At 50.7% G+C, this 22259-nt stretch overlaps 1 protein-coding gene across 7 annotated transcripts in view; it reads left to right on the top strand.

Annotated features, from left to right (window-relative positions):
* Positions 1–22259, top strand: part of LOC123762020 (lachesin) — a 205750-nt gene that overhangs the window by 162883 nt on the left and 20608 nt on the right. For 4 of the 7 annotated variants that reach the window (XM_045748188.2, XM_069335774.1, XM_045748187.2 and 1 more), the window contains 5 exons: positions 7106–7292; positions 9118–9246; positions 11556–11675; positions 14454–14627; positions 19920–21359. In XM_045748188.2, the coding sequence (XP_045604144.1) occupies positions 7106–7292; positions 9118–9246; positions 11556–11675; positions 14454–14627; positions 19920–20263 (954 nt within the window). In that variant the 3' untranslated portion in view covers positions 20264–21359. Of the gene's footprint in view, positions 1–7105; positions 7293–9117; positions 9247–11555; positions 11676–14453; positions 14628–19919; positions 21360–22259 lie in introns of those variants that run through there. The other 3 variants (XM_069335778.1, XM_069335777.1, XM_069335775.1) reach the window with 3 other exon arrangements.

The raw sequence follows: 22259 nt of genomic DNA, 5'->3' as shown, positions 1-22259 counted from the left end.
GGGAGTGGGGTGTGGGGAGGTGTATGGTGGGGAGTGGGGAGGTGTATGGTGGGAAGTGGGGTGTGGGGAGGTGTATGATGGGGAGTGGGGAGGTGTATGGTGGGGAGTGGGGAGGTGTATGGTGGGGTGTGGGGAGGTGTATGGTGGGGAGTGGGGTGTGGGGAGGTGTATGGTGGGGAGTGGGGAGGTGTATGGTGGGGAGTGGGGTGTGGGGAGGTGTATGGTGGGGTGTGGGGAGGTGTATGGTGGGGTGTGGGGTGTGGGGAGGTGTATGGTGGGGTGTGGGGTGGTGTATGGTGGGGTGTGGGGAGGTGTATGGTGGGGTGTGGGGAGGTGTATGGTGGGGCGTGGGGTGTGGGGAGGTGTATGGTGGGGAGTGGGGTGTGGGGAGGTGTATGGTGGGGTGTGGGGAGGTGTATGGTGGGGAGTGGGGTGTGGGGAGGTGTATGGTGGGGTGTGGGGAGGTGTATGGTGGGGAGGTGTATGGTGGGGTGTGGGGAGGTGTATGGTGGGGAGTGGGGTGTGGGGAGGTGTATGGTGGGGTGTGGGGAGGTGTATGGTGGGGAGTGGGGTGTGGGGAGGTGTATGGTGGGGTGTGGGGAGGTGTATGGTGGGGCGTGGGGTGTGGGGAGGTAATTAGTGTGTGTGTGCCAGCAGCCCCCCTTTACCCCTCCCTCACACTACTGCTCCCCTGATATTGACGCCACCAAGTCATTACCCAATTTTATCTTCTCATGGTCGATGGAAATGATAATCAAACTTACTTCTGATCGAATTTCCCCTCATAAACCCTCCTTGTTGCCCCTCATGGTACGGTAATTAGCCAATATTACTAGTAAGGATCATCGCTAACTTCTAGTGTCTAGTAGCCTAATGTGGGGAATGTCTCCTCTCGGCTCTTTATTATGTTGGTGTGGTGTCCCAGCTGGTGGCTTGAGGTGGCAACCCGCCCTCCTATAATGGCGAGGTAAATGTAACAGCACAAGTAAGTGCAATTATGTACTATTCATAACAGTCGGGAATTGTACTTATTTTCACTTAGTATTAAACCGTACTGTTAAATATATTGTGGATATTTGAGTTTACCTGAAAAGCTGAATAGAAAAAACCACGACCTAACCTAACCTTCTTAGTATTTGAAGATAAGCATTTTATCTTCTTAATTACAATTAGTACTTAACCTATACCTATACTGATATTAGTTTTATAAAACTAATAAAACAAAACTAAAATATTTCAATAAATTGTAAAGTAACTCAGGATATTTCTAAATTTTGTATAAAATCTCTATTGTTTAATAAAACGGAAAAAGAAATTACTGATATATAAAACTTCATCCTAAACTTATGAGTGTCTTGACAAGACGGGGAAAATAAATGGGGAGGTAAATGTAACAGCACAAGTAAGTGGAATTATGTACTGTTAAACTTAGTATTAGTCCACTTATTACACTTAGTATTAGTCCACTTATTACACTTAGTATTAGTCCACTTATTACACTTAGTATTAGTCCACTTATTACACTTAGTATTAAACCGTACTGTCAATTCGGAGGATGGGTTAGAGGTGGCGTGTGTACTCGAATAGTTGTGCTTGATGAGGTTGAGCTCTGGCTTTTTGGTCTCGCCTCTCAATTGTCAATCAATTGGTGCACACATTCCTGAGCCTACTTTGGTCTGTCGTATCTACATTTGAAACTGTGTGTGGAGTCAGCCTCCACCACATCACTTCCTAGTGCATTCCATTTGTTAACTACTCTGACACTGAAGAAATTCATTCTAACGTCCCTGTGGCTCATGTGGGTACTCAGTTTCCACCTGTGTCCCCTTGTTTGCGTACCACCAAACAGTTTATCTTTATCTACCCTGCCAATTCCCCTGAAAATTTTGTATGCGGTGACCATGTCTTCCCGAGCTGTTCTGTCTTTCAGCGACGTGTGATGCATTTTACGCAGCCTTTCCTCGTAACTCATGCCTCTTAGTTCTGGGACTAGCCTAGTGGCATATCTGAACTTTTTCCAGTTTCGTCTTCTGCTTGACAAGGTACGGGCTCCATGCTGGGGCCGCATACTCCAGGATTGGTCTTACATACGTGGTATACAAGGTTCTGAAAGATTCCTTACACAGGTTTCTGAAGGCAGTTCTGATGTTAGCCAGCCTCGCATTCGCCGCCGATGTTATTCAATTGATGTGGGCTTCAGGAGACAGGTTTGGCGTGTTGTCAACTCCTAGATCTCTCTCTCTGTCCGTTTCGTGAAGGACTTCAGCTCCCGTGTCTGACCTTCTATTTCCTCCACCTAGTTTCATCACCTTACATTTACTTGGGTTGAACTTTAGTAGCCATTTGTTGGACCATTCCTTCAGCTTGTCTAGGTCATTTTGTAGCCTCATAATGTTTTCCTCGACCTTAATGCTCATAATTTTTGCATCATCGGCAATCATTGAAAGGAGCGAGTCTATTGCCTCTGGGAGATCATTTACATATATTAGAAACAGTATAGGTCCAAGGACTGATCCTTGTGGGACTGAGTGACGCGTCCCCACTCAGAGACCTCACCCCTCACAGTGACTTGCTGTCTTCTGTTGCATAGGTACTCTCTTATCCATTGGAGTACCTTCCCTTTCACTCCTGCCTGTACCTCCAGCTTGTGCACTAGTCTCTTATGTGGAACTGAATCAAAGGCTTTCTGGCAATCCAAAAATATGCAGTCTGCCCAGCCCTCTCTTGCCTGATTTTTGTCGCCTGGTCGTAGAATTCAATTATTCCTGTGAGTCATGATTTGCCATCCATGAACCCATGCTGATGTTGTTACAAAGTTCTTTTTCTCCAGATGTTTCACTATTTTTTTCGCACAATCTTCTCTATAATCTTGCATTGTATACAAGTTAGGGACACTGGCCTGTAGTTCAGTGCCTCCTGTCCATCACCATTCTTGAATATCGGGACTACATTAGCCGTCTTCCAAATTTTTGGTATTTCACCTGCATTTCTCCAGTGGTTTGTTGTATACTGTGGAAAGTGGCAGGCACAGAGCTTCTGCTCTTTCCTTCAGTATGCATAGTGAGAGTCCATCCGGGCCTATAGCCTTTGTCACATCCAATTCTAGCAGATGCTTCTTCACCTCCCCAAAGGTAATCACAAACTCATCTAGTGGTGTCTGGTTAGATATTCCCTCTCTTAACTCTGGGACTTCCCCTTGCTCTAATGTGAAGTCCTCCTGGAGTTTCTTCTTGTGTTCCTCGCACAGTTCTTTGTTGTTTGTAGTGAATTTGTCTACTCCCTGTCCTCGGGTGTATTACATTTTCCTGCACTGTTATTTTTCTCCTGAAACTGGGTTATTTCCAAACGGAAATCAGAAACTAGAGGAAAAACTTACATCAGGAGAAATTGGATCGAAAGTCTGTTGGTTTGTATGTGAAGACCGGCGAGGTCATTCATCTGTGGACACAAGCCCGCCTTAAACTGATGCCTTAATGAATAGGCTCAACAACTAACAAAACTTATTTACCTCCAAGATGCAAGTCATGGATAAGGCAGCAGCGACCTGTGCTTGTAAGGAAGGTGACAAGCATCACGGATGGACATTAACCAGGACAGGGGGTGTGGGGGGGGGGGGGAGGCAACTACCCTTCTCGGACATTAACCCATCAAATTTACAAAGTAGTTAAGAACTTCTTGTCCAAAGAAAGGTTAAGACTCAAGCCTTTACGGTGAACGGGTAACTGGTAGTGTGACTGTGAGAGTAAAGGTATAATTGTGAGAGTGTGAGGCAACAGGAAGCATCAGGCGGGATAATTGTCATATCGAAAACAATATATTTTATAAACTCCCTCTTTCCTGCTCACACCATCTTTCTTGATGCCTCTCCCTCTTCCCTAATGCCTTTTCCTCTACCATTCTGCCTCTCCCTATCTCTTCCAACCCACCTGCCACTTATTCTCCCTGTTCTTCCTACCTCTCCTCACTCGACCTTCTCTCCACTCTCCACCTCTCCTCACTCGCCCTTCTCTCCCCTCTCCACCTCTCCTCACTCGTCCTTCTCTCCCCTCTCCACCTCTCCTCACTCGTCCTTCTCTCCCCTCTCCACCTCTCCTCACTCGTCCTTCTCTCCCCTCTCCACCTCTCCTCACTCGCCCTTCTCTCCCCTCTCCACCTCTCCTCACTCGCCCTTCTCTCCCCTCTCCACCTCTCCTCACTCGCCCTTCTCTCCCCTCTCCACCTCTCCTCACTCGCCCTTCTCTCCCCTCTCCACCTCTCCTCACTCGCCCTTCTCTCCCCTCTCCACCTCTCCTCACTCGCCCTTCTCTCCCCTCTCCACCTCTCCTCACTCGCCCTTCTCTCCCCTCTCCACCTCTCCTCACTCGCCCTTCTCTCCCCTCTCCACCTCTCCTCACTCGCCCTTCTCTCCCCTCTCCACCTCTCCTCACTCGCCCTTCTCTCCCCTCTCCACCTCTCCTCACTCGCCCTTCTCTCCCCTCTCCACCTCTCCTCACTCGCCCTTCTCTCCCCTCTCCACCTCTCCTCACTCGCCCTTCTCTCCCCTCTCCACCTCTCCTCACTCGCCCTACTCTCCCCTCTCCACCTCTCCTCACTCGCCCTTCTCTCCCCTCTCCACCTCTCCTCACTCGCCCCTCTCCACCTCTCCTCACTCGCCCTACTCTCCCCTCTCCACCTCTCCTCACTCGTCCTTCTCTCCACCTCTCCTCACTCGCCCTACTCTCCCCTCTCCTCACTCGCCCTACTCTCCCCTCTCCACCTCTCCTCACTCGCCCTTCTCTCCCCTCTCCACCTCTCCTCACTCGCCCTTCTCTCCCCTCTCCACCTCTCCTCACTCTCCACCTCTCCCCAGCCTCTCACAATCGATCACCTGGTGGACCTGGAGTAGCTAGCCCAGTAATTACAATTCTTTATCTTGTAAGTAATTAAAACTCAGGTAAAAGTAGCAGCGTTTATGTAAATGAATCTCATTACACTTTTATGACAGAGCCATTCAGGTCGAGCCCTTATAGCTTCTCCCTCATGGCCCACCCTTATGGCCCTTTATGGCCCACCTTTATGGCCCACCTTTATGGCCCTTTATGGCCCACCTTTATGGTCCACCTTTATGGCCTACCATTATGGCCCACCCTTATGGCCCTTTATGGCCCACCCTTATGGCCCTTTATGGTCCACCATTGTGGCCACTCCCTCGTGGTCCACCTTTATGGTCCACCTTTATGGTCCACCATTGTGGCCACTCCCTCATGGTCCACCATTGTGGCCACTCCCTCATGGTCCACCATTGTGGCCACTCCCTCATGGTCCACCATTGTGGCCACTCCCTCATGGCCCACCAGCCAGTAATGCTTCATTCAGTATCTTTCTTCATAACTCTGTGGTCTTAACCCTCGTGCTCCCTCACCCCCGGAACGTCTCCCTCACCCCCGGAACGTCTCCCTCACCCCCGGAACGTCTCCCTCACCCCCGGAACGTCTCCCTCACCCCGGAACGTCTCCCTCACCCCGGAACGTCTCCCTCACCCCGGAACGTCTCCCTCACCCCGGAACGTCTCCCTCACCCCTGGAACGTCTCCCTCACCCCTGGAACGTCTCCCTCACCCCTGGAACGTCTCCCTCACCCCGGGAACGTCTCCCTCACCCCGGGAACGTCTCCCTCACCCCGGGAACGTCTCCCTCACCCCCGGAACGTCTCCCTCACCCCCGGAACGTCTCCCTCACCCCCGGAACGTCTCCCTCACCCCCGGAACGTCTCCCTCACCCCCGGAACGTCTCCCTCACCCCCGGAACGTCTCCCTCACCCCCGGAACGTCTCCCTCACCCCCGGAACGTCTCCCTCACCCCCGGAACGTCTCCCTCACCCCCGGAACGTCTCCCTCACCCCCGGAACGTCTCCCTCACCCCGGGAACGTCTCCCTCACCCCCGGAACGTCTCAAAAACACATTGTTATAATTCACTCATTAAACTTGCCACCTCTTCCGCCCATTTAGTCTTGCTCCTTCACTAAGTTTGACTGGAAAATGGTTGTTGTACGAACTGGAACTTGACAAAGTTGCGAGCTGCTGCTGATGAAGGTGACTGGCGGCCGTGTTCGTGTATTTTGGTAGAGGCAACCTGAGTGTTCCTCCCCCGGACTGTGGCTTCTGTCTGGCAACACTGAGATCAACCCTCCTGCTGCTGTGTGTATACTTGTGTACTCACCTAGTTCACCTAGTTGTGTTTGCGGGGGTTGAGCTCTTTGGTCCCGCCTCTCAACTGTCAATCAACTGGTGTACAGATTCCTGAGCCTACTGGGCTCTATCATATCTACATTTGAAACTGTGTATGGAGTCAGCCTCCACCACATCACTGCCTAATGCATTCCATTTATTAACTACTCTGACACTGAAAAAGTTCTTTCTAATGTCTCTGTGGCTCATTTGGGTACTCAGCTTCCACCTGTGTCCCCTTGTGCGTGTACCTCCCGTGTTAAATTATCCATCCTTGTCTACCCTGTCAATTCCCCTGAGAATTTTGTATGTGGTGATCATGTCTTCCCTAGCTCTTCTGTCTTTCAGCGACGTGAGGTGCAGTTCACGTAGTCTGTCTTCATAACTCATGCCTCTTAGTTCTGGGACTAGCCTAGTGGCATACCTCTGAACTTTTTCCAGCTTCGTCTTGTGCTTGACTAGGAACGGGCTCCATGCTGGGGCCGCATACTCCAGGATTGGTCTTACACATGTGATATTCAAGGTTCTGAATGATTCTTTACACAGGTTTCTGAAGGCAGTTCTGATGTTAGCCAGCCTCGCATAGGCCGCTGATGTTATTCTTTTGATGTGGGCTTCAGGAGACAGGCTTGGCGTGGTATCAACTCCTAGATCTTTCTCTCTGTCCGTTTCATGAAGGACTTCCTCTTCCATTCGGTATCCTGTGTCTGACCTATTTCCTCCGCCTAGTTTCATCACCTTACATTTACTTGGGTTGAACTGTAGTAGCCATTTGTCGGACCATTCCTTCAGTCTGTCTAGGTCATCTTGTAGCCTCATACTATCTTCTTGTCTTGATCCTCCTCATAATGTTTTGCCTGATGGAAGTGCGAAGCTACAGATGCCCGCGGCCTCCACAGATGGCGCACCTGGACGTGGTGGTCCCGCCTCAGATCGTGGACAACGAGACGTCGGGAGAGACGACGGTGGAGGAAGGCAACTCCGTCACCCTGACGTGCAAGGCCCGCGGCTACCCGCCTCCCGTCGTCTCCTGGAGGCGTGAGGACAACCTCAAGATCGTCCTCAGGGATCACAGCAGCAAGAAAGGTCAGTGTCAACAACCACGTCTCCAGTTGTAGGTTCCTCCACACACACATTACCAGTTGTGATGGTGACACCAGAGCTCCAGGTTGTGATGGTGACCCCAGAGCTCCAGGTTGTGATGGTGACCCCAGAGCTCCAGGTTGTGATGGTGACCCCAGAGCTCCAGGTTGTGATGGTGACCCCAGAGCTCCAGGTTGTGATGGTGACCCCAGAGCTCCAGGTTGTGATGGTGACACCAGAGCTCCAGGTTGTGATGGTGACACCAGAGCTCCAGGTTGTGAGAGTGACACCAGAGCTCCAGGTTGTGAGAGTGACACCAGAGCTCCAGGTTGTGATGGTGACACCAGAGCTCCCAGGTTGTGATGGTGACACCAGAGCTCCAGGTTGTGAGAGTGACACTAGAGCTCCCAGGTTGTGATGGTGACACCAGAGCTCCAGGTTGTGATGGTGACACCAGAGCTCCCAGGTTGTGATGGTGACACCAGAGCTCCAGGTTGTGAGAGTGACACCAGAGCTCCAGGTTGTGAGAGTGACACCAGAGCTCCAGGTTGTGAGAGTGACACCAGAGCTCCAGGTTGTGAGAGTGACACCAGAGCTCCCAGGTTATGATGGTGACACCAGAGCTCCAGGTTGTGAGAGTGACACCAGAGCTCCCAGGTTGTGATGGTGACACCAGAGCTCCAGGTTGTGAGAGTGACACCAGAGCTCCCAGGTTGTGATGGTGACACCAGAGCTCCAGGTTGTGATGGTGACACCAGAGCTCCCAGGTTGTGATGGTGACCCCAGAGCTCCAGGTTGTGATGGTGACACCAGAGCTCCAGGTTGTGATGGTGACACCAGAGCTCCCAGGTTGTGATGGTGACACCAGAGCTCCAGGTTGTGATGGTGACACCAGAGCTCCAGGTTGTGATGGTGACACCAGAGCTCCAGGTTGTGATGGTGACACCAGAGCTCCAGGTTGTGATGGTGATACCAGAGCTCCAGGTTGTGATGGTGATACCAGAGCTCCAGGTTGTGATGGTGACACCAGAGCTCCAGGTTGTGATGGTGACACCAGAGCTCCAGGTTGTGATGGTGATACCAGAGCTCCAGGTTGTGATGGTGATACCAGAGCTCCAGGTTGTGATGGTGATACCAGAGCTCCAGGTTGTGATGGTGATACCAGAGCTCCAGGTTGTGATGGTGATACCAGAGCTCCAGGTTGTGATGGTGATACCAGAGCTCCAGGTTGTGATGGTGATACCAGAGCTCCAGGTTGTGATGGTGATACCAGAGCTCCAGGTTGTGATGGTGATACCAGAGCTCCAGGTATGTGATTGACAGTTGAGAGAGAGAGAGAGGAGGGGGGGGGCGGTTGGGGGGGGGGATGGATGGAGATGCAGAAAAAAATAATAAGTGAAAGTTGTGTGGAAGGAAGAAACATGAACTCTGTTTAATGTACATTATTTCATGAAACTGCTGCTGACGGTGGTACTATGGTGCTGGTACCTGTGCTGACGGTGGTACTATGGTGCTGGTACCTGTGCTGACGGTGGTACTATGGTGCTGGTACCTGTGCTGACGGTGGTACTATGGTGCTGGTACCTGTGCTGACGGTGGTACTATGGTGCTGGTACCTGTGCTGACGGTGGTACTATGGTGCTGGTACCTGTGCTGACGGTGGTACTATGGTGCTGATACCTGTGCTGACGGTGGTACTATGGTGCTGGTACCTGTGCTGACGGTGGTACTATGGTGCTGGTACCTGTGCTGACGGTGGTACTATGGTGCTGGTACCTGTGCTGACGGTGGTACTATGGTGCTGGTACCTGTGCTGACGGTGGTACAGTGCCCAGCACAGAAGGCGAGCAGCTTCAGCTGACGCGGGTCAAGCGCTCGGACATGGGGCCTTACCTCTGCATAGCCAAGAACGGCATCCCTCCCTCTGTCAGCAAGCGTATTATGCTGAGAGTGAACTGTAAGTGGGCCACCCCTGCCACCACCTGCACCCCTGCCACCACCTGCACCCCTGCCACCACCTGCACCCCTGCCACCACCTGCACCCCTGCCACCACCTGCACCCCTGCCACCACCTGCACCCCTGCTACCACCTGCACCCCTGCTACCACTACCTACCAGTACCCCTGTCCCCACGTGCACCACCCACTTGTCACCACCACTACCCACCCGCACCCCAGCACTGTTGGGAGAGGACTAAGGAAGGAAGGTGAGCCACACCTAGAACAACAACCATAAAACCATTGGTCAGTGTTGACTAGTTGATGCAACATAATATCACCAGGTTCTCTAGTTTATTGCAAATATGATTATAAAGTAAATTAACCACAATATTTACTCACTGAAAGAATCATACACGAAGTCATTCTTAGTGACTTTTTGTAGGTGTGTGTTGTAACGATAACACAATCCTGGTTTATGTGGTTAAGCGTCCACCGTAGCACCACCCACCCACCCACCGGACATAACCATATGTGTAGGTGATACTGTGAGAGGTGGTCGCGGGCCTGGTCGCGGTCCTGGTCGCGGGCCTGGTCGCGGTCCGGGTCGCGGGACGTCTCTTAACTTCGGCTGTCTCTTAACTAACAGCTGTCCTCGTCTCTGATGAGTAATAGAACAATTGTCAATGTAGGTTTTTATTTTCTTGAACATTTCTATAAAAGCGACAATGTCCAATACATAAGACAGTAGTGAGTGCTAGTTATTTTGCCTAATTAAGCTATAATCTTGTGATGGGCTTTAGAGTCAAATAGTACATCCGACTTCTTTGAATTGTGGGTAGCGAAGTCCACTACGGGCTCACCATAGCCTGTGCTACTTGCAACTTTTGTTCCGAGCAGTTAAATCTATAACAACATATAGTGAGCCAGTTGACAGTTGAGAGTGGCGCGGCGCGGCGTGGCGCGGGGGGCAAAGCTTCACGCAGTTTTATCACTGTGTAAATAATCGTGGAGTTTTAAAGTTAATTTCGGTCAGGTATATCAATAATCGGGAGTCTTTTATAAATTCATTTAATAATTAATTATTGAGAGTGAGTAGTTTAACATTACACAAATATGTTTTGATTTTAATGTTTGTATGTTAATCTCCTTTCACAGAACATTATTCTGGAAATATTGTGGTACTTAATACATGTCTTAAGTAGATTTAATTCAATTGATGTGATTATCTCTTATAATGGCTATCGTACATTGTTTAACAAGACTAGTTCTAATACATTTTAAACATCGGTAATGCTGTAATTTTGTAAATCCATAATTGGATTTCAATCACGTTGGCTAGAGTTAAAGCCACAGATTATATTTATACATTAACAGTGGATATTTTCCTTACCTCCACCACCACTACCACTACCACCTACCTGCACCCCTACCACCACCACCACCACCACCACCACCACCACCACCACCACCTCCACCACCTACCTGCACCCCTACCACCACCACCACCACCACCACCACCACCTCCACCACCTACCTGCACCCCTACCACCACCATTCTGTACAAGCCCAAGTTCTTCCACCATCCACCTTCACATATTCCCACAAGCATCCCACCTTCTCCCTCCACTTATCTACTCCACCCACCCACCTACTCCGACCATCCACCTACTCCACCCACCCACCTACTCCGACCATCCACCTACTCCACCCACCCACCTACTCCGACCATCCACCTACTCCACCCACCCACCTACTCCGACCATCCACCTACTCCACCCACCCACCTACTCCGACCATCCTCCTACTCCACCCACCCACCTACTCCGACCATCCACCTACTCCACCCACCCACCTACTCCGACCATCCACCTACTCCACCCACCCACCTACTCCGACCATCCTCCTACTCCACCCACCCACCTACTCCGACCATCCACCTACTCCACCCACCCACCTACTCCGACCATCCTCCAATGACCATAACCAAATGCCTGTACTTCCCCCCCTCCCCCCCCAGTCATCTAAACCGGCGCTCATCTCCAACACAGCTCTGTGTAAGACCATTTACTTGGACCAGTTAAACCATCACACACCCGCCCACCTTCACACACCTGCCCCACCTTCACACACCTGCCCCACCTTCACACACCTGCCCCACCTTCACAATCACCCACCTGCATCCAGCCCCCAGCTGCTACTGTTTCATATGTTGCTCTATACCTAAGAAAGACCGCCTCCTGATCTATACTGCGATATTAGTATATAGTTGTGAGAGTAAGTCAGTGTATATATTGTTGAGAGACAGAGTGTGTTGTGTGGCCAACAGTCGCCCCGGTGCTCGAGGTGCCCGTCCACATGATCGGCTCCCCGCTCTCCAAGGACGTCACCGTCAGGTGTAAGGTGGAGTCCTCGCCCCGCGCCGTCACAACTTGGCGGAGAGAACCAGGTAACTCTTCCAGTATCTGTGTGTGGATTTTCACCTAGATGTGCATGCAGGCTCGATCTAGGCTCCTAGCCCTAGGCTCCTAGCCCTACCTTCAGATATGAGGCTTTCTCACTCCCCCACCTATCCTTGTAACCTTGCATTTGCCAGGGTTAAAGTCTAGTAGTCATTTCTCGTAATGTGTTAAGGACGCATCCGAGTCTTAATATTGTGTTAATGAAAGACGCGTCTGTTATTCAAACCCGTCCTAAAAATATTTCCCAACGTCAAGAAACTGCTGGACTAAAGTGCCCTTATCCTAACCTTCCACAGAACCCAAAACAGAAAACGGGACAGTATGTCAATTTTGCGAAACATTTTCTAGTACATAAATTTTTGGCCTTAGGTAAAATGTCAAAATGCGACGTCCAATTAGGAGGACGAGTTGCGTTATTAGTGTGTTAAGGCCAGAGGTCTCTTGTTAATGTGTTAAGGTCAGAGGTCTCTTGTTAATGTGTTAAGGCGAGAGGTCTCTTGTTAGTGTGTTAAGGTCAGAGGTCTCTTGTTAATGTGTTAAGGTCAGAGGTCTCTTGTTAGTGTGTTAAGGACAGAGGTCTCTTGTTAGTGTGTTAAGGTCAGAGGTCTCTTGTTAGTGTGTTAAGGTCAGAGGTCTCTTGTTAATGTGTTAAGGTCAGAGGTCTCTTGTTAATGTGTTAAGGTCAGAGGTCTCTTGTTAATGTGTTAAGGTCAGAGGTCTCTTGTTAATGTGTTAAGGGCAGAGGTCTCTTGTTAGTGTGTTAAGGACAGAGGTCTCTTGTTAGTGTGTTAAGGACAGAGGTCTCTTGTTAATGTGCTAGAGATAGACGTGTCTCGTATTAGTGTGCCGAGACAGATGTCAGTTTTTAGTGTGATAAGAAGAGAAATGTGTGTTATTTATGTATTATCACTCTCCCCCATTAATCCCATGTGTCCTCTCACCCCAGTACCGTGTGTGTGTGTCCTCTCACCCCAGTACCGTGTGTGTGTGTGTGTCCTCTCACCCCAGTACCGTGTGTGTGTGTCCTCTCACCCCAGTACCATGTGTGTGTGTGTCCTCTCACCCCAGTACCCTGTGTGTGTGTGTCCTCTCACCCCAGTACCGTGTGTGTGTGGCCTCTCACCCCAGTACCGTGTGTGTGTGTGTGTGTGTCTCCTCTCACCCCAGTACCATGTGTGTGTGTCCTCTCACCCCAGTACCGTGTGTGTGTGTCCTCTCACCCCAGTACCGTGTGTGTGTGTCCTCTCACCCCAGTACCGTGTGTGTGTGTCCTCTCACCCCAGTACCATGTGTGTGTGTCCTCTCACCCCAGTACCGTGTGTGTGTCCTCTCACCCCAGTACCCTGTGTGTGTGTCCTCTCACCCCAGTACCGTGTGTGTGTCCTCTCACCCCAGTACCATGTGTGTGTGTGTCCTCTCACCCCAGTACCCTGTGTGTGTGGCCTCTCACCCCAGTACCGTGTGTGTGTGTCCTCTCACCCCAGTACCATGTGTGTGTGTGTGTGTCCTCTCACCCCAGTACCCTGTGTGTGTGTGTCCTCTCACCCCAGTACCGTGTGTGTGTGTGTCCTCTCACCCCAGTACCCTGTGTGTGTGTGTCCTCTCACCCCAGTACCCTGTGTGTGTGTCCTCTCACCCCAGTACCGTGTGTGTGTGTCCTCTCACCCCAGTACCGTGTGTGTGTGTCCTCTCACCCCAGTACCCTGTGTGTGTGTGTCCTCTCACCCCAGTACCGTGTGTGTGTCCTCTCACCCCAGTACCCTGTGTGTGTGTCCTCTCACCCCAGTACCGTGTGTGTGTGTCCTCTCACCCCAGTACCATGTGTGTGTGTGTCCTCTCACCCCAGTACCCTGTGTGTGTGTGTCCTCTCACCCCAGTACCATGTGTGTGTGTGTGTCCTCTCACCCCAGTACCATGTGTGTGTGTGTCCTCTCACCCCAGTACCATGTGTGTGTGTGTCCTCTCACCCCAGTACCGTGTGTGTGTGTGTGTCCTCTCACCCCAGTACCGTGTGTGTGTGTGTCCTCTCACCCCAGTACCGTGTGTGTGTGTCCTCTCACCCCAGTACCGTGTGTGTCCTCTCACCCCAGTACCGTGTGTGTCCTCTCACCCCAGTACCGTGTGTGTGTGTCCTCTCACCCCAGTACCGTGTGTGTGTGTCCTCTCACCCCAGTACCGTGTGTGTGTGTCCTCTCACCCCAGTACCGTGTGTGTGTGTCCTCTCACCCCAGTACCGTGTGTGTGTGTCCTCTCACCCCAGTACCGTGTGTGTGTGTCCTCTCACCCCAGTACCGTGTGTGTGTGTCCTCTCACCCCAGTACCGTGTGTGTGTGTCCTCTCACCCCAGTACCGTGTGTGTGTGTCCTCTCACCCCAGTACCGTGTGTGTGTGTCCTCTCACCCCAGTACCGTGTGTGTGTGTCCTCTCACCCCAGTACCGTGTGTGTGTGTCCTCTCACCCCAGTACCGTGTGTGTGTGTCCTCTCACCCCAGTACCGTGTGTGTGTGGCCTCTCACCCCAGTACCGTGTGTGTGTGGCCTCTCACCCCAGTACCGTGTGTGTGTGGCCTCTCACCGCAGTACCATTTGTGTCCCCCCCCCTCACCCCGGTACCACATGTATCCCCCCTCATCCCGGTACCACGTGTCCTCCCTCACCCCGGTACCCCCCCCCCCCAGCACCGCATGTGTCCTCATGCCAATAACACCAATGTATCATGAGATGTGTGGCCGCTTAAGTAAGGCCCCGTGTGTTGTGCGTGTCCAGGGGAGCAGATGATCATCAGCAGCCGGAAATACAATGTGTCCGAGGACCAGGAAGGCTTCTACGTCACCCTCATGAGTCTCACCATCCGCAACTTCACCAAGGACGACGCCACCACTTACCGCTGCGTCGCCAGCAACTCTCTGGGCACCAGCGCCTCCTCTGTCCAGGTATACGGTGAGTACCAGTGTCCCCGGTACCACTTACGGTGAGTACCAGCGTCCCCGGTACCACTTACGGTGAGTACCAGCGTCCCCGGTACCACTTACGGTGAGTACCAGCGTCCCCGGTACCACTTACGGTGAGCACCAGCGTCCCCGGTACCACTTACGGTGAGTACCAGCGTCTCCGGTACCACTTACGGTGAGTACCAGCGTCTCCGGTACCACCTACGGTGAGTACCAGCGTCTCCGGTACCACTTACGGTGAGTACCAGCGTCTCCGGTACCACCTACGGTGAGTACCAGCGTCTCCGGTACCACTTACGGTGAGTACCAGCGTCTCCGGTACCACTTACGGTGAGTACCAGCGTCTCCGGTACCACTTACGGTGAGTACCAGCGTCTCCGGTACCACCTACGGTGAGTACCAGCGTCTCCGGTACCACCTACGGTGAGTACCAGCGTCTCCGGTACCACCTACGGTGAGTACCAGCGTCTCCGGTACCACCTACGGTGAGTACCAGCGTCCCCGGTACCACCTACGGTGAGTACCAGCGTCTCCGGTACCACTTACGGTGAGTACCAGCGTCTCCGGTACCACTTACGGTGAGTACCAGCGTCTCCGGTACCACCTACGGTGAGTACCGGACACCAGATATATTAGGACTTGCGGCTCTGTAATTAAAGGAGAAGAGTGATGACGGTAAATTTAGCTAATATCATAGATTAAATAACTCGACTTAATCAGATGGGGAGAAGGTTAGGTTAGGTTGATGGGAGGGGAGAGACGCCAGGGTGGGAGGGGAGAGACGCCAGGGTGGGAGGGTAGAGGCGCCAGGGTGGGAGAGGGGTGGGAGGGTAGAGACGCCAGGGTGGGAGGGGAGAGACGCCAGGGTGGGAGGGGAGAGACGCCAGGGTGGGAGGGGAGAGACGCCAGGGTGGGAGGGGAGAGACGCCAGGGTGGGAGGGGAGAGACGCCAGGGTGGGAGGGTAGAGACGCCAGGGTGGGAGGGTAGAGGCGCCAGGGTGGGAGAGGGGTGGGAGGGTAGAGACGCCAGGGTGGGAGGGGAGAGACGCCAGGGTGGGAGGGGAGAGACGCCAGGGTGGGAGGGGAGAGACGCCAGGGTGGGAGGGGAGAGACGCCAGGGTGGGAGGGGAGAGACGCCAGGGTGGGAGGGTAGAGGCGCCAGGGTGGGAGGGTAGAGGCGCCAGGGTGGGAGGGTAGAAGCGCCAGGGTGGGAGGGTAGAGGCGCCAGGGTGGGAGGGTAGAGGCGCCAGGGTGGGAGGGTAGAGGCGCCAGGGTGGGAGGGTAGAGGCGCCAGGGTGGGAGGGTAGAGGCGCCAGGGTGGGAGGGGAGAGACGCCAGGGTGGGAGGGGAGAGACGCCAGGGTGGGAGGGTAGGGACGCCAGGGTGGGAGCGTCCATATCAAATATATAATGTGTCAAGTTAACAAATCAAGAAGGAGGGAGGTTTTGCCGTGTGTAAAAGGCTATGAATAACAGCATAAGAGAGGAGCTTAAATCCAAGACTCGTGTGATAACTGTACAGGGTTAAAATAGGCATCAATATTCAGCCTTGTGTGTGTGTATCTTTGGAGACTTTAAACAAAGCTCAATACTCTAAGAACTCGTTTAAACTTGTTGGTCGGCGAGTGTGCTGATGCTATGATCTTTTGCTGCAGTGTACGAGTTCTCTTGTGGTTGTTGTGGTGTGTGGGGGACAGACTGGACACCGTAGATAAAGTCTGCAAACATTTAGTTAGGCGTGCATTCGTCAGAGGTCTCTATGGACCAAGAGGCCTACGTCTGAAAAACTTGGGAAGCGATCAATGCCCATCTAAGTGTTGTGACCCAATTGTCTCAACTCGCCAACGCCCGGCGGCTATGAGGGAGAATAATCATCTTTATTTGATGTTATTAGACAATTTATTAATGGGGCAGATAATACATTTTTTCAAGAGAGAGAGGTGCCCGGTGGGAAAGAGGCCTGATGGTAATTATGTCCTTACGGATATGTTCAGAAACGCTTCACAATAGTTTGTTTTAGCAAAACTTTGCTTAGACTAAGTTATAAATACCTGTAGACGATAGCTAAGTTTGTTCGAAAATGTCAGAGAACGAAGGAGAGCCACGTAGCTTAGTCAAACTTACCCTTGGAGCAGACCACTTTGGGTTCACATTCAGTAGTCATGTGGAATGATAACACCTTGATGTCAGCGGCAGCCTCGTGGAAGTCGTAAACAAACGTTCCCATCCGTGTCCAAATATACACTACTCAACGGTTGTCCAGTTCACATTTTGGCTTTTGTATTAGCAGTCTCGCTTCTTACCTGTTGTGTGTCCTGCTATGTCTCACTTGTTGCCTTTCTCACCTGTTGCATGTCTCACCTACTGTACTCGCCTAGTTGTACTCGTCTAGTTGTGCTTGCGCAACTAGGGTTGAGCTCTGGCTCTTTGGTCCCGCCTCTCAACAGTCAATCAACTCGTGTACAGATTCCTGATCCTACTGGGCTCTATCATATCTACACTTGAAACTGTGTATGGAGTCAGCCTCCACCACATCACTTCCTAGTGCATTCCACCTGTTAACTACCCTGACACATTTGTTTTGTGTCACAGCTGTTATTGTGTCTCAGCTGTTATTGTGTCTCAGCTGTTATTGTGTCTCAGCTGTTGTGTGTCTCAGCTGTTATTGTGTCACAGCTGTTATTGTGTCACAGCTGTTATTGTGTCTCAGCTGTTATTGTGTCTCAGCTGTTATTGTGTCACAGCTGTTGTGTCACAGCTGTTATTGTGTCACAGCTGTTGTGTCACAGCTGTTATTGTGTCACAGCTGTTGTGTCACAGCAGTTATTGTGTCACAGCTGTTGTGTCACAGCTGTTATTGTGTCACAGCTGTTGTGTCACAGCTGTTGTGTCTCAGCTGTTGTGTCACAGCTGTTATTGTGTCTCAGCTGTTATTGTGTCTCAGCTGTTATTGTGTCACAGCTGTTGTGTCACAGCTGTTATTGTGTCTCAGCTGTTATTGTGTCTCAGCTGTTATTGTGTCTCAGCTGTTATTGTGTCTCAGCTGTTATTGTGTCTCAGCTGTTATTGTGTCTCGGCTGTTATTGTGTCACAGCTGTTATTGTGTCACAGCTGTTATTGTGTCTCAGCTGTTATTGTGTCTCAGCTGTTATTGTGTCACAGCTGTTATTGTGTCACAGCTGTTATTGTGTCTCAGCTGTTATTGTGTCTCAGCTGTTATTGTGTCACAGCTGTTATTGTGTCACAGCTGTTGTCACAGCTGTTATTGTGTCACAGCTGTTGTGTCACAGCTGTTATTGTGTCACAGCTGTTGTGTCACAGCTGTTATTGTGTCACAGCTGTTGTGTCACAGCTGTTATTGTGTCACAGCTGTTGTGTCACAGCTGTTGTGTCTCAGCTGTTGTGTCACAGCTGTTATTGTGTCTCAGCTGTTATTGTGTCTCAGCTGTTATTGTGTCACAGCTGTTGTGTCACAGCTGTTATTGTGTCTCAGCTGTTATTGTGTCTCAGCTGTTATTGTGTCTCAGCTGTTATTGTGTCTCGGCTGTTATTGTGTCTCAGCTGTTATTGTGTCTCGGCTGTTATTGTGTCTCGGCTGTTATTGTGTCTCAGCTGTTATTGTGTCTCAGCTGTTATTGTGTCTCGGCTGTTATTGTGTCTCAGCTGTTATTGTGTCTCAGCTGTTATTGTGTCTCAGCTGTTATTGTGTCTCAGCTGTTATTGTGTCACAGCTGTTATTGTGTCACAGCTGTTATTGTGTCACAGCTGTTATTGTGTCTCAGCTGTTATTGTGTCTCAGCTGTTGTGTGTCTCAGCTGTTATTGTGTCTCGGCTGTTATTGTGTCTCAGCTGTTATTGTGTCTCAGCTGTTATTGTGTCTCGGCTGTTATTGTGTCTCAGCTGTTATTGTGTCTCAGCTGTTATTGTGTCACAGCTGTTATTGTGTCACAGCTGTTATTGTGTCACAGCTGTTATTGTGTCTCAGCTGTTATTGTGTCTCAGCTGTTGTGTGTCTCAGCTGTTATTGTGTCTCAGCTGTTATTGTGTCTCGGCTGTTATTGTGTCTCAGCTGTTATTGTGTCTCAGCTGTTATTGTGTCACAGCTGTTATTGTGTCACAGCTGTTATTGTGTCACAGCTGTTCTTGTGTCACAGCTGTTATTGTGTCTCAGCTGTTATTGTGTCACAGCTGTTATTGTGTCTCAGCTGTTATTGTGTCACAGCTGTTATTGTGTCACAGCTGTTGTGTCACAGCTGTTATTGTGTCACAGCTGTTGTGTCACAGCTGTTATTGTGTCACAGCTGTTATTGTGTCACAGCTGTTATTGTGTCACAGCTGTTGTGTCACAGCTGTTATTGTGTCACAGCTGTTGTGTCACAGCTGTTATTGTGTCACAGCTGTTATTGTGTCACAGCTGTTATTGTGTCACAGCTGTTATTGTGTCTCAGCTGTTATTGTGTCTCAGCTGTTATTGTGTCACAGCTGTTATTGTGTCACAGCTGTTGTGTCACAGCTGTTATTGTGTCACAGCTGTTGTGTCACAGCTGTTATTGTGTCACAGCTGTTGTGTCACAGCTGTTATTGTGTCACAGCTGTTGTGTCACAGCTGTTATTGTGTCACAGCTGTTGTGTCACAGCTGTTGTGTCTCAGCTGTTATTGTGTCTCAGCTGTTATTGTGTCACAGCTGTTATTGTGTGTCAGCTGTTATTGTGTCTCAGCTGTTATTGTGTCTCAGCTGTTATTGTGTCACAGCTGTTATTGTGTCTCAGCTGTTATTGTGTCTCAGCTGTTGTGTGTCTCAGCTGTTATTGTGTCTCAGCTGTTATTGTGTCTCAGCTGTTATTGTGTCTCAGCTGTTATTGTGTCTCAGCTGTTATTGTGTCTCAGCTGTTATTGTGTCTCAGCTGTTGTGTGTCTCAGCTGTTGTTGTGTCTCAGCTGTTATTGTGTCTCAGCTGTTGTGTGTCTCAGCTGTTGTTGTGTCTCAGCTGTTATTGTGTCTCAGCTGTTGTGTGTCTCAGCTGTTATTGTGTCACAGCTGTTATTGTGTCTCAGCTGTTATTGTGTCTCAGCTGTTATTGTGTCTCAGCTGTTATTGTGTCTCAGCTGTTATTGTGTCTCAGCTGTTGTGTGTCTCAGCTGTTATTGTGTCTCAGCTGTTATTGTGTCTCAGCTGTTTGTCTCAGGTCTTGTGTAATTAGCTTAGTGTAGTTAGAGGATGAGAGCTACGCTCGTAATGAGGTGTGTCTCATCTGTTGTCTCACCCGGTCTCTCTCCCTCAGAGATCCAGCCCCAGAAGCAGCGAGTGACCAAAGAAGAGGAAGACTCGAGGCTGGAGAACCACATTCCTCACAGCGCTGCTGACAACGACAAGGACGACCTCGCCCACTTCTCCGACCTCGACGACTCCATCAACAACTTCCTCGGTCCTCTTTCCGCCGGCGGCGTCCTCGAATCGGAACACGAAAGGGAAGCCATTTCAGAGGATCAAAGCTCTCTGAAGAAGTCATCGGGAGGAATAACGTTTCCCTTCCTGAAGAGCGGCGGGGCGGTGGGTGGCGTGGGTTGGTGGGCGTGGCTCCTGCTGCTCTGCCACGCCTCACTCACCGCGCCCACAGTACTCTAGAGTCACCCGCGTTCTTGTTCTACTTTCCTTCTGTTATATCCACGCCCCGCACTTATTTACGCCACCTTTCACTTCTGTCACGACCTTGGCCGTGTCACGTCCTTGGCCGTGTCACGTCCTTGACCGTGTCACGACCTTGGCCGTGTCACGTCCTTGGCCGTGTCACGTCCTTGGCCGTGTCACGTCCTTGGCCGTGTCACGTCCTTGGCCGTGTCACGTCCTTGACCGTGTCACGACCTTGGCCGTGTCACGACCTTGGCCGTGTCACGTCCTTGGCCGTGTCATGGGGACAGTCCCATGGAGGCGGTGAGGGACCTACGACCTGTGGGTCATCTCACTACCACATTTTGTTCCACAACGAATTTTAACCTGTAATTACTTGGTCTTCCTTCCCCCTGCCACTCCCCACCTCGTCTCGGCCTGCCCATCCCTTCACAACCTGCCCCTTACGTTATCAACCACTTCATCTCATTTGCCAACTTGCCCCTCCTCTCCGTCAAACTGTTCATCCCATCACCCTATCCCAAATAGCATCATCCAATGCTAACCTGTCTTTTCCACAGCCTCCTCTCCAATCCATTTTATTAAGTCCCCCCCCCTTCCCAATCCGAAGCCTCTCAAAGAACTTCGCACATCTTACCACATCTAGAACTTACCGTATCTAATCCTTCCCAAAACTTATTTTTACCTTATCCACTCCCATTCCTTCTCCCCAGTCACCCTCTCACTACCCTTAACATAATTTATTTGCCCTCTCCCCCTCCCCTCTCCCATCCAAACCCACAACTCCCCCACTCTCTCACCCCCTCCCCCCTCCCCCCGACCCACTCCAAACATAGTCAACCTATATGGGTGGATGATCAATGTAAATATAGATTATTTAGCATATTTTTATCAGTGATTAGTAAAGGAATATAGTGCTTCCATTGTTCATATCAGTATCGAGGTCAGTGACCCCTTGAACTAGCAACCCCACCTGACCCCCTCAACTCTCTCTCTCTCTCTCTCTCACACACACACACACACACACACACACACACACACACACACACACACACACACACACACACACACACACACACACGCACACACACACTTACACCTACACACCTACACCTACACACCTACACCTACACACCTACACCTACACTTACCTACCTTCAATGTGATGCACAGGGAGGCCTGAGGCTCCACTGAGGTGTACAGTTAACCGTTAGGGCTGGACGCAGCTACCAGTGTTGTGGGCGTGCCCAGCGGACCTCTGCCTCTGGCTCTCCACACACATTAAACATTCCTAAACATATCCTGAATGTGATATATAATCTGTTGAGTACTGTATATTATGTGAATGCCCAAAACATTACTAGCTTACAACACTGTATTGTTGATAGGTATACTGTAGCGTTGTGGTACACTGTATAGTGTGGTGGTACACTGTATAGTGGGCTGGTACACTGTATAGTGTGGTGGTACACTGTATAGTATGGTGGTACACTGTATAGTGTGCTGGTACACTGTATAGTATGGTGGTACACTGTATAGTGTGCTGATACACTGTAGTGTACGTAACTATGGCGACAACGCTAGTTTCTTGGTAAGAAGGTGATGGTGATGAAGGTGAGAGGAAGGAGCTTGTGTGCTACAAGAAGACTGTTCTAACGGGCTCACCATAGCCCGTGCTACTTGGAACTTTGTTCCAGGTAGCGAATCTTTAGCAACAACAACAACAACGACTGTTGTATACAAGCGCCAGGAAATACGGCTCCCCCGGGGAAAGTGACCCGAAGGAACGATTGAAAAGTCGACTTGGTGGAAGAAAGTTCACTTATGCGCATTCGTTACCTTTGTTCATAAGAAACAACCAACACTTAGAAAAATGTGGTTTCTTAATAATGGCCGGAAATATAATATATATCTTGGAAGAAAGTATGAACATTTAAGGTTGAAAGGAAGAGAGAGTGGAGAAGGTAGTGCTCAGGGAACTCTACTTGCTAAG

The sequence above is a fragment of the Procambarus clarkii genome, chromosome 34 (assembly GCF_040958095.1).
Source record: "Procambarus clarkii isolate CNS0578487 chromosome 34, FALCON_Pclarkii_2.0, whole genome shotgun sequence".
Classification (NCBI taxonomy): domain Eukaryota; kingdom Metazoa; phylum Arthropoda; class Malacostraca; order Decapoda; family Cambaridae; genus Procambarus; species Procambarus clarkii.
This window is presented reverse-complemented; position numbering and strand designations above follow the sequence as displayed.